General features: G+C 34.9%; 1 protein-coding gene across 1 annotated transcript; it reads right to left on the reverse strand.

Annotated features, from left to right (window-relative positions):
* Positions 1-2,573: 2,573 nt before the first annotated feature.
* Positions 2,574-3,455, reverse strand: LOC115959633. The gene is made up of 2 exons (XM_031078097.1): positions 3,123-3,455; positions 2,574-3,008 (listed from the first exon to the last, which is right to left on the reverse strand). Exons 1-2 carry the CDS (start codon positions 3,453-3,455, stop codon positions 2,574-2,576), a joined length of 768 nt encoding a protein of 255 aa, XP_030933957.1.
* Positions 3,456-12,235: the final 8,780 nt, after the last annotated feature.

Here is a 12,235-nt window from a genome sequence, read left to right on the forward strand (position 1 = left end):
TTTTCATCTTGAAAGTCTGCAGAAGGTTCTTGCTGTCAGTGAGGAACAAAACATGGTGAAAACCTTGGTCCTTTGCTGCCAGACCATCTTCAACCACAACCTCCAACAGTGTGCCAATTGATGTTCTAGCATTGCTACTATTTACTCCAAAAAACACCCTTTCTCCCTGAATTGTTAGAGCTTCATAAGCAATGCCATTTCTAAATGGTCTATTGCTTCTAGCTCCTGTAAGCTTGATAATTAGTTGCCAATCCCCTACTGCAGATTGCCCCTCTGAGCAATGCATCTGCCTGCTGAGGTGCTGCTTCTTGAGAAAGAGTCCCTATACTTGCAAGAGAAGTTTTGATCTATTAGTATAACTTCCATTGGATTTAGGTTCAGCCCTTAATGAACCACCCTATTCCTGTAAGTCCAGATTGTCCAAAGAATGACAAAAACATCCTGCAAGAAATTCATAGAATCTGAACCATTCTAAGCAAATCTTGAAAGTAAATGCTTCAACCATTGTTGCACAGATATATTGATGAATTCAGATGTGTGTAAAGCCAAAGTAGACCCGTGCCAACAAGCTCTTGCAAAAGTGCAATGAAGAAAAAGGTGAGTATGACTCTCTTCCTCTTCATTGCACAAAGGACACAATTTTGTAGATGAGATACCTCTATCATGAAGATTAAGGAAAGTAGGAAGACAATTATGGAGTAATTTCCAAATGAAAGTACTAATTTTCAGAGGCACTTTAATTTTCCAAAAGGTTCTCCACCATCCCATATTAGCTTGAAAGTATCTAGAATGAATTGAATCATCTCTAGTTAAAAGCTCATAAGCTTACTTCACTTGGTACTCCCAATTCTTAGAGAACCTCCATAGAAGCTTATCCTGCACAGAATTTATTAGAAATTGGAATTTGAAGAATTTTCAAGGCTTGATGAAACGAATATAGCCTTCTAACCAAATCCGCCTTCCAACTTCTAGTATTGTGGTCAATCAAATCCCCCCACAGTACCTGTAGGTAGATGATGCTGTGATAAATTCAAAGTTGAATGGGGAAACCAGTACCTATGATTGAGAGGAATATTGTACCCATCCCCAACTCTCCACTTTCCTTCCCTTAAAACATGATTATCCTGTTTAATGATATTTCTCCAAACCCATAAGTGATAAGGCTTAGACCTATAGTCATGAATAGAACAAGTAGGAAAGTACCTAGCCTTAAAGGTTTTATCTAGTAGGGATTGGGGATTATGACAAATTCTCCAGTATTGTTTATTTAGCATAGCTTGATTCATGTATTTGAATTTCTTAATTCCCAACCCACCTCTCACCTTAGGTTGACTAATCCTATCCCAATTAAGAAGATGAAGCTTATTCTCACAATGTTCATGACCCCACCAAAATGCACGAATAATAGAATCCATTTTGTTGCAAACATGGTTTGGAACTTTAAAGCACGAAAAGGAATATAAAGGAAGGGATTGCAGAACAGAGGCAATTAATGTTGTTCTACTCGCTTGAGAAAGGAGTTTCATTTTCCATCCTTGAAGTTTTGCTTTAAGTTTATCAATGAGAAATTGAAAATCAACAATTCAGTTACCTCTCAACTTGAAATGAACACCAAGGTACTTGCTGGGATTTTGAACCAAATTGACCTGAAAAGTTCTAGCAAGACAAATTTGTTCCTCCTTAGGCATGTTTGGTGAGCAAAACACATCAGATTTGGCTAGATTGATAGATTGACCCGAGATGGAGCAATACCATTTCAAAATGAGCTAAAGATTTTGAACAGAATTGTTATTCTTTCTAAAAAACAACAAAGAATCATCAGCAAACTGTAAATGGGAAAATGATAGACCATTCCTACCAACTTTGATTCCTTTGATTTTCTAGAGATCCTCAGCTTGAGTTAAAGAAATGGAAAGGATATTCACACATAAAAGGAAAAGATAAGGAGATAAAGGGTCTCCTTGTCTTAAACCTTGGGATGGCTTAAAGGACCTTGTCATACTTCCATTTATCAATAAAGTATACCCAACTAAAGATACACACTCCATAATCCAATTAATCCATTTGGAATCAAAGTTCATAATAGTGGGGACCGCCTTCAAAAAATTCCAATTGACTCTATCATAGGCCTTGGACATGTCAATTTTCAAAACTCCAAACCTATCTCTCCTTCCCCTATTTTTTCTAACCACATCAATGATTCCATGAGCCAATAGGATATTATCAGTAATATTCCTACCCTTAATGAAAGCATTTTGGTAAGGAGTGATAATGCTATCTATAATAGGCTTCAATCTATTGGCAAGGATCTTTGAAATGATTTTGTAGATCACATTGCATAAACTGATTGGCCTAAAATGAGAAAACTCTTCCGAGTTAGGAATTTTTGGTATGAGAGTAATGAAGGTTTGATTAAGGACCTTAAGGAGGGAGCCAGAGTGAAAAAAAGCTTGGGCAACATTGCACACATCAGCCTTGACAATCCCCAAGAAATTTTGGAAGAAGAAGATAGGGATGCCATCAGGTCCGGGAGCTTTGTAAGGACCCATCTGGAAGACTGCCTATTCTATCTCCTAGTTGGATATGCCTATATTTAGGATCTGAAGTTGATGTTTAGTGAGAGAAGGGATAGGAAGCCCATGGAGCTCCTGAATGATATTTTTCACCGTTAAAGAGTTGTTGCCCCTAAAGCTTCTTTTGAAAGATTCAAGAAATATATTTTCAGTCTCCTCAGCATTGTCAGTTAAGTTCCCCTCTTCATCCTTAATTTGAATTATCCTATTCTTTGACCTTCTTTGCCTAACCACTGTCTGAAAATACCTTGTGTTTCTATCCCCATGTAGAAACCAGTTTGTTCTAGCTTTTAGAGCCCACATCAACTCCTCTCTATCTAGAAGTTCCTCAAGTTCCTCTCGATAGACTCTCTCCCTCCTAACGTCATCATTAGTCACAATTGAATCTTGAAGATGTTGTAATTGATTTTGTTTCATCCTTATTGCAACCTCCACCTTTCCAAAAACATTCTTATTTCATTCTAAAGCCATTTTCTTAACATTGACAAGTTTGTTTCCTAACTGATTAGCTCTAGACCTTGTGGAATGCTACTCCCAAGCATAGTGCACCATCTCCTTACAACCAGCATGAGTCAACCACATGAGCTCAAATCTAAAGGGTTGTTTCCTAAAAGGTGTTTGAAACTCAAGGTCCAAAATTATTGAACCATGATCAGATTTAACAATTGGAAGGTTTCTTAGTGAGTAAAGTGGATATTTGTTAACCCACTCCACAATACCAAATGCTCTATCCAATCTTTCCATGACAAAATCTTCATCCTCCCTTTTGTTCATCCATGTAAATCTTTGTCCTGAGACACTTAAATCACACAACTGTAAATCCATAAGAACCTGTTGAAACTCATCAGCTCCAACAATATTCCCACAAGGATAATTTCTCATCTTTTGAAAGGATTTGGTTGAAATCCCCAATACAATGCCAACTAGGATGAGCATGCTACTTTAATTGTCTTAATTGTTGCCACACTTCCCCTCTCTTAGCATGTTCAGGATGTCCATAAACGAAGGTGATCAAAAGAGGGACCCCTCTATTATCCAGCAAATTAATATATATATATATATATATAAATATATATATATATATAAATATATATATATATATATATATATATATATATAAGATTTTGTGAATCATAGACAATCTAAAAACTTTGTCTAGGCAACCAAGCAAGAATAAGACCACCACTAAAACCCACTCTAAGAACCACCCACCCCTTAGAGAATCCATATTTTTGCCACATTACCTGACCTTTACCACTAGTTTACCAGGTTTCCATGAGAAATAAAATATCAGGTTTTAAATCAAGGGTTTTTTTCTTGCATTGAAGAACTGCAGAGGATTTGCCCAAACCTCTATAGTTCCAACTCATGATCCTCATTGTTATTGGGGAAGCTGTTTTGGGTTAGCTTCCCAACAACCCTTTGGATTACACAGGGATACTTCATCATACATATCATGACAGGAAGAGGAACAATTCTGAATAATAAAATGAGGATGAGTGATACCTTCTTTGTGCAAAATATCACAAATCAATATCTGGCGTATATTCCCCCCAAACCTTCCAAGCTCAGACCCGATTCTCTTCCTTGAAGGTCCACACAGATAACCCCTCCCTTGATCACATTGTAAGCAACTCAAAACCCTAGGTTCAAACCTAGCTGAAGTAGGAGAAGATAAGCTTTGTTTTGAGTCAGCAGCCTCTGATGTCCTAATAGCTTCTAATCCCATATCAAGACTAACAGATTGGGCTTGTATAGTTTCTACATGTAGGCCAGTAAAGGATCGGATTGAGTTTTTGACTTAGGCCATGACATTGGACTCACGAGAATTAGGCCCATTACAAGAACTTTCAACTTCAACCCTCAGTCTGTCCCTATCCACCCTGCTAACCAAAGTGTCAATAAGTCCCTTAGTAGACTCAAGAATTTGACCACGCTCCCATGTAGCCCCACGTAACCAGACAAGCCAATCCTCATTTATCTGTCTAGATTAAACATGACAACGATCTCAGAATCACTCTCTGTTGCTGAAGAAGACTCTGCAACCTCTCTGAGCTCCCCATTTTTCATAAAAGATCCTACTTCATTAACCCCTGTCCAATGCATAATGCTATTGTTCTGACCTTCTTGGTTGGATGGCATGGAAGTGGGAAGGTTAGACACCATATTTGTATTCCTGGGAGGCGATGTTTGTGGATTATGTAAAGAGTTTGGAGAATGAGAGAATTTAGTAGTTGATCTAGGAGAATTGGCAGGTGTGGGTGGCACAGAACCTCTGTTCAAAAATATGAGAGGATAGCTGAATTAAGAGTTGCATGTACAAAGTCTTGGTGAGATGGGGCAAATTGTGTTGCATGGGACACGGTGGTGCTCGGTTTGGTTGTAGAAATGGGGGGAATATTAGGTGCGTGGTTAACAGAGGCAAGGAATGGATGATCCTGAGGTGGATGCTCAGCTTCCATAGGTTCAAACCTTGTTCTATTTGTCCAACTGCTCCGCTTGTTAAAATAGGCCCTCAACTTATTGTGGAATTGGGGTTCAAGGGAGTCATAAGTAAAAGGAACCTGAAATAATCGTTGAATCCTATGCCTCTGACAAATAAGCATACGTTCTACCTCTTCCATACTTTCATAAAACTGACTTCTAGTATGTCACCACACCTTGTACAAAGTTTGTATACCTACTCATACCGACACTGAATCCAAGTCTGAGTACCATCATCCAAACGAAGCATGAAGCCCGAAACTACTGGCATCCACGGATTTAGTCTCACCTTCAAACGCATAAACCTGATATTCCTAGGCAGTCTATCCTCCAATCAATTTTCTCAAACAACCAAATCAATTGGCGCATTCTTTTAGCTAACTCTGGGTATTGATATTCCAAAGGCAAACCATGTAACTGAACCCAAATGGACACAAAATTCAGATGCAATTTACTCATTACTAGATTAGGTCGTCATTTCTCAAGCACCAGGAATGCACCATCAATGGACCAAGGACCCTCCAAACACATGTGCTCCAGATCTTCCATGCAATCAAAATGGATCAAATAAAAGAAGGAATCCCGTCCTACCACAGTAAATTCACCTTGGAACCTCCTTGCAAAACGAATCAAATGTTGAAGATAAGCAACCGAAAACTTTCTGTAATCTAAAACAAACCCCATTGCACACTGACTCCAAAAAATTCTTTGCATGTGGATAGAATTAGGATCAGCCTCAAGCAACGGTCTGTGTCTCACAAACGGGGCATCCAGATCATCACTAGATTGTGTCGACCAGTCTGATACAAGCTCAAGTGTTCCATACTTATGTATTAATTGTTTACTTTAATATATTCTATAAATGATACAAGCTCAAGCGTTTATCCCCAAATTATATTGGCTCACTATATATTGGACCCAATGTCCTCACTTGAAATTATAAGTTAGTAAAAAATTATTAAAAAACAAAAAAAAAAAACAATTTGTTAAAGACTCGGGGTTTAGTGGTACTATCTAATTCTTTCCATGAGAATAATTGAAATTCAAATTACTCATCCCCATTGTTTATAAGGAGAAAGAAAAAGAGGGGGAGTACCGAGGAGAGCCAATTATCCAGAGTTAATGACGTACTATTTGTTGTGTACTACTCTATGTTCCACCAATCATAATTTGCCATGTATTAATTTTACTTTCCTTATAAAATAACTGAAGTTTAAAATGGAAAAAAATCAATACATTTTTTTTTTTAGAAGGAAAAAAAAATGAAAAGTTATGATTAGTGAAACATAAAGTGATACACAAAAAATGGTACATAAAATTTGTATTTGACGTCCACTTGATGGACAACTAGGTGAACAACTAGGCTAAATAATGTAAATATACAAGTTATTTAATGTAATGACTCAAGACTGTTACTAATAGCCATAAACTCTCATTAAGCCAATAGTCATTACAGCCTAAATAATAACACCCTTAGATATGGAAATAGGGCATTTATTAGCAAAGGTACAAGACACATGGCTACATTTTTTCTAATTATTATATTATTTCAATTTGTTGAGGTTTATTGACTTAAACATTAAACCCTTAAGTTTGTACCACACTAGTTCCCTTTGGAGTCCCTGACTGTAAAAGGAGCAACCCACTTCATTTGCAAAGTTACGAGGCACGTGGCTACATTTCTCTTACTTATTCTATTATTTCAATTCATTGAGGTTTATTGACTTAAACATTAGACCCTTAAGCTTCTACTACACTAGTTCCCTCTAACTAGCCCTTTGTCTTGCATTTACTATAAGACCTTCCAAAACTCTTTGTTTGGATGAGTCATATATTAATTATAAATTTATATACTAGTTATCTTCATATTCAAATTAAATAATTTAAGAAAACAAATAAAGGTATTGTAATCGTTTATTTTTAATTTTTGTACTTGTTGATTGCATAAATAATTGCTGATAAATAGGTTAAAACTATCATATATTTTTTTATCATAATTTGTTAATTTTTTTATAAGAACAAATTGTTAAATTTAATATATATAACAATTTGTAGTATTTATACATGTATATTGATTATAAAGTAAGTATTTAACTTATTTATTGTTGATCAAAACAAAGTACAAAAAACAATGCTAAGACCACAAAAAAATTGTTGTTTAATTTGTTAATTTGTTGTGATCATTAAATTTAATAAATATAACAATTTTTATTAAATTATTAATGGCCACAAACTCTTGTAGGGACACAAAATCTGGTCCCCGAGGTTAGCTCCTCAGAATTCTACTACAATAATTCACACACTCTAAATATAAATAAACAACAAGGAATACACACCCCATAATGGGAAACACAAGCAATTGATTTCTTTGACCATAAGTATTACAGTTACAATTACAGACGTTACTATAGGAAACTTTCTTGTTCCCGTGATCACACCCTTAGTGTTTCTTTCTCTCTATTTCTATTTCTTTCTATTGATAGATTTTTCTTTACCCCCTGCCTTTTGCCTCCCACCTCCTTTTTATAGCTCTAGTCTTTGTTCTTATCACCACCGTTGTCTTGTACCCATTTAGAGTCTCAGGGATATTTTTCTTACTTTATCAGTTTCCTCCCCTCTTTATCCTGATATTTTGACTATTAGGGGTTACGTGTACTGTTCAGGCTGTCTTATGTGCATTAAATGCGGCAGAAGTTAGGTGAGAATCCCCTCATTAATGTGGAGGTAAAAATCCTCACTCTTCTCGTGTATTCTAGAAGTTTCTCGTGACTACTATCGTCTTCTGGAGGTCGTCCGTTGATTATCCGTGCATTGTGTCTCAGGTAAGCTGGTAATTTCCCTTTCCCACGAGAATTGGTTCACCATGATACTCATCTTTGTCCGCAATACTTGAGATAATTCGGCTTTTACCTCCTTCATGGTTCACAACCTTTTGGGCATTCCTTTCAGCACATAGGCCAAGCCCAAGTTATTTCTCGTGGCCCAATTACTTCTTGGGCTTTAGGCCCGAGTGGTGACTATCCCACTCCCCACAACTCCCATTAAGCCAGTAGTTGTTACAATCATAATAATAACCCCTTAGATAATGGAAGTAGGGCATTTATTAGCAAAGGTACAAGACACATGGCTACATTTCTTCTAATTATCATATTATTTCAATTCGTTGAGGTTTATTGACTTAAACATTAGACCCTTAAGCTTGTACCACACTAGTTCCCTTTGAGTCTCTGACTATAAACGGAGCAACCCACTTCATTAGAAAAGGTACAAGACACATGACTGCATTTCTTCTACTTATTCTATTATTTCAATTCATTGAGGTTTATTGACTTAAACCTTAAGCAGTTTTGGTGCCACAGCTCGCCATGTGGCGAGTTGTGGTTGGTGGAAGGGTGTCCCCACATGAACCTACCAACACTCCTCCACCAACCACAACTTGCCACATGGGCGAGTTGTGGCACAAGTTGTACTACTAGTTATGGCACCAGACTTTTTCCTTAAACCTTAGACCCTTAATCTTGTACTATCCTAGTTCCCTCTTACTAGTCCTTTGTCTTCCTTGCATTTACTATAAGCCCTTCCAAAACTCTTTATTTGGACGAGTTATATATTAATTGGACATTTATACAATCATAATTTCATAATGAACACATAGACATAGTTATCTTAACAATCATCTTACCATCGCATACCCTTGGTGCAGTGGTCACTCCACAAGTATAAGTGCTTGTGGGGTGTGGGGGGCAAAAGCTAGGATTCAAGTCTCTAGGAGGGAGCTTCATACACATATATACTTAGATTAAGTTAGAGTAAAAATTCTATCTTGTATAAAAAAATAATAATAAAAAAATATCTTAAATAATTTAGAAAAAAAGAAAAAGAAATTTTAATAGTTTATTTTTGTATTTGTCAATTTCTTAAATAATTGTTGATTATAGATGGGTTAAAAATAATATCATATATATATATATAATCATAATTTGTTAATTTGTTTATAAGAATAATTTGTTAAATTTAATAAATATAACATTTTGTATTACATAAACACTTATATTGATTATTTAACTTCTATATTATTGATCAAAACACAAGTACAAACAACAATATTAGGACCACAATAAATTTATTGTGTAATTTCACTTATTTGTTAATTTGCTGTGGTCCTAACATTTTTTTTTTCCAAGTACAAAACACAGCCCACAAAAAATATATCAGCTACACAAATCTCGCAGTTCAAGAACAGAGATCACAGCGGACCTAACAGCTATACAAAACACAGGATCTCTTTTTATAATCATATTAAATAAGAATATATATAATATTTATCATCGTAATTTTGTATTTGATCCCTCAAAGAACAAATGCTTGACAGCATTTAAATTTGCTTCTTCTTTTTTTAAATAATGTTACCCAACCATCACGAAGTACTTTCGGAATCAGGATACCACTGTAATCATGTACTGCCATGAATGTCGACAACTTTACAGGTTATGTTCATATCATCAAAAGGCATCTTGCCAACTGTCGTGAATATAGATATCCAGATCCTAGAATCCAAAATATCAAACTCAACAACGTGATCTGAGGTTCGGATCAGGACACTTTTATTTATTTATATAACCACACCATACCATCATCATGTGTCTGTCACCCGCAAAAGGAAGAAAAAAATAAAATAAATAGACTATATACTATAACTATATGCTTTCATGTTAGAAGAATTGATTTATTAACAACTTATTAAAGTGTTTATTAAAAAATTCACTTATTGTTACCTATATAAAAAATAAAAAAATAAAACTATACTGCTTGGCCATTAACAAATTTACCCTATTTAAATCTGGCTCTTTGATTCTCTAATCTAAAAGGTGACATTGAGATATCATTGGTGAGACAAAAAATGTGGGTACAACTTTTATCATAATTTTAATATGGCAAGAAAAAGTTATTAATTTATGTGAAAGTTTTAAGTAACTATTTATTATTTGTCAAATCATAGTTGTAGCACAGATTATGACACAAAAATTGGGGTTAGTAAATAACTCTCTTACCATTACTACTAATTTGAAAATAAATAAATAAAACACATAATTTAAAAAATAACAAAAACAAAATTAGGAGTTCCTCTACTACCACAAACAAACAACTTTTACTACAACTTTTTTGTGTGATAGAGTGATTGGTTGACTATCATTTTCAAATATGTTCACCGTTTTTTCTCTACTAATCATAGTCCGATGCAACATTTGTCACAACTCTTCTACATAACAATCCTCAAAAAAAAAAAAATAAAAAAAAAAATAAAAACTCTTCTACATATCAGACTGTGATTTGCTACATTTTACTTTCACATATTTTTGTCACTTTTTATCTACCAATCACAATTAGAGCAACCACATCAGTGCTTGCAAAATAGAAAAAAATGTTAGTTTTACACATTTTAACAAAAAAAAAAAAAACTCACATCAGTGTTTGCATAAGTTTGTATATATGCAAAAGTGCTATAGTAACTGTGCATATATGCACGGTTATCGTAGCTTTGCATTTAATATTTTACTATTTTTTTCTCTCCTTCTCACTCTCATCGCACTCTCTCTTTTTCTCTCTAGTCCTTCTCACTCTCATCGCACTCTCTCTTTTTCTCTTTGGTACCTCTCACTCTCACCTCACTCTAACCATGCCACTAATCTCTGCTGCTCTCTTGCCATAGCCATGCCACCGCCAATTGCCTCACTCGTTGAAGTTCTTGCCAATCGTTGTTGTTCTCGCCGATCGTCATTGCTCTCTTTTTTCTTTGTTTGATGGTTTTGGGATTTTGATTAGTGGGTTTTGATGATTTTGATTAGTGGTTTTGGGATTTTGATTAGAGAAAGAGGTATCAAGTGAGATGGTAATATTTTATTGAATAAATATGTAGAATAGATAAACTAATATGAGCATTTTATAAAGATAGGTGTGTAAAATAAAAGTTTTTTTTTTTTTTTTTTTTTTTTTTTTTTTGCAAAATGAAATGAAATTTTGCATCCCGTTATGCGGATGCTCTTACAATTGGCAAAGTGAGTTGGGTTGTGTATATGCATTTTAAAAAATGGTACTAGATTTTTTGCGAAACTAGTAGCACCGTACCGGCGGCCATCGTTGAGAGATCCAAAGTGAGTGTAGTGTCTGTGTGGCTCATATGCGTTGTCCCAAGTTTGTAGCTAGTCCTAGTCAGAAGCCGAAAGACATAAAAACCCAAGACAGAGAAAAAAAATAAAACAAAAAGGTTAAGATAGATTTTGGCGGGATTATGTGACTTTGTCCAGAACATAACAACACAGCACGCGTAAAGATCCAGCAAACTAGCAATTGTTTCAATCTAACCCCATGTGCGCCTCGGGTACCACTCCACTCCACTCAAACTAGAAACACTCACTCACTCTAGAGGAAGTTTCGCCTGTACTCACGCTCTCCAAATGTTTGTCCCGCCTTTTAATCTTTTTTTTTTTTATTACTTATTAAAAAGAAATTATTCTATGGTAAACAACGCCTTATAAGATTTTTATGATGAACTGATTCTTACGGTGAACCAAGTCACTATCCTATAAAAAGACTTTCATATGTCCAAAATAGTTAAGTAAAAGCCAATTTCTGTTTTTAATTTTTTTTATCATAAACTAAATCAGTAATTTTTTTTTTTTTTTTTTTTTTTGTGGTAATGAATTGAATCAGCAACTTTAAATAGGTGAAAGTCTTATCTTGAGATAAATAGGTGGAAGTCTTATCTTGAAATGATAGACATCTTGACTTAAACTTTTAATAGGTGGATTATATCAAACAGTGGACATTTGATGTGGTCCAAGATTTAATATAATTTCTACCACTTATCCTATTAACTAAAACTCAAAGCAGATACCGAAACCTTTTCTTTTTTTTTTGATTAAATACTGAAACTTTTCTTTGACGAAAAATCCGAGGAAGTGATTCTTCACATTAGATATTACATAAAATAAAATTAAGTGGGGAGAGATAATTAGCAAAAATTATAGAATATTTTCAGGAGTATAATAAATGAGTAAGCTTAAGTCCATCACTAGTGAGAGACCTATCAGCACGTGGGAGCGTGTGGATGTGAATTTAATTAGTAACATTCACGATTAATATGTGAGAGAAGAACATAAGTATTTAATTTTATAATC

The sequence above is a fragment of the Quercus lobata genome, chromosome 2 (genome assembly GCF_001633185.2).
Source record: "Quercus lobata isolate SW786 chromosome 2, ValleyOak3.0 Primary Assembly, whole genome shotgun sequence".
Lineage (NCBI taxonomy): Eukaryota > Viridiplantae > Streptophyta > Magnoliopsida > Fagales > Fagaceae > Quercus > Quercus lobata.

Excerpts from the sequence above, each read along its gene's own strand:
- LOC115959633 (XM_031078097.1), bottom strand. The coding sequence starts at position 3,455 with ATGAGAAATTATCCTTGTGGGAATATTGTTGGAGCTGATGAGTTTCAA. Across the intron at positions 3,009-3,122 it reads ATGCTGGTTGTAAGGAGATG|GTGGAGGTTGCAATAAGGAT; the intron begins GTGCACTATGCT and ends GTTTTTGGAAAG.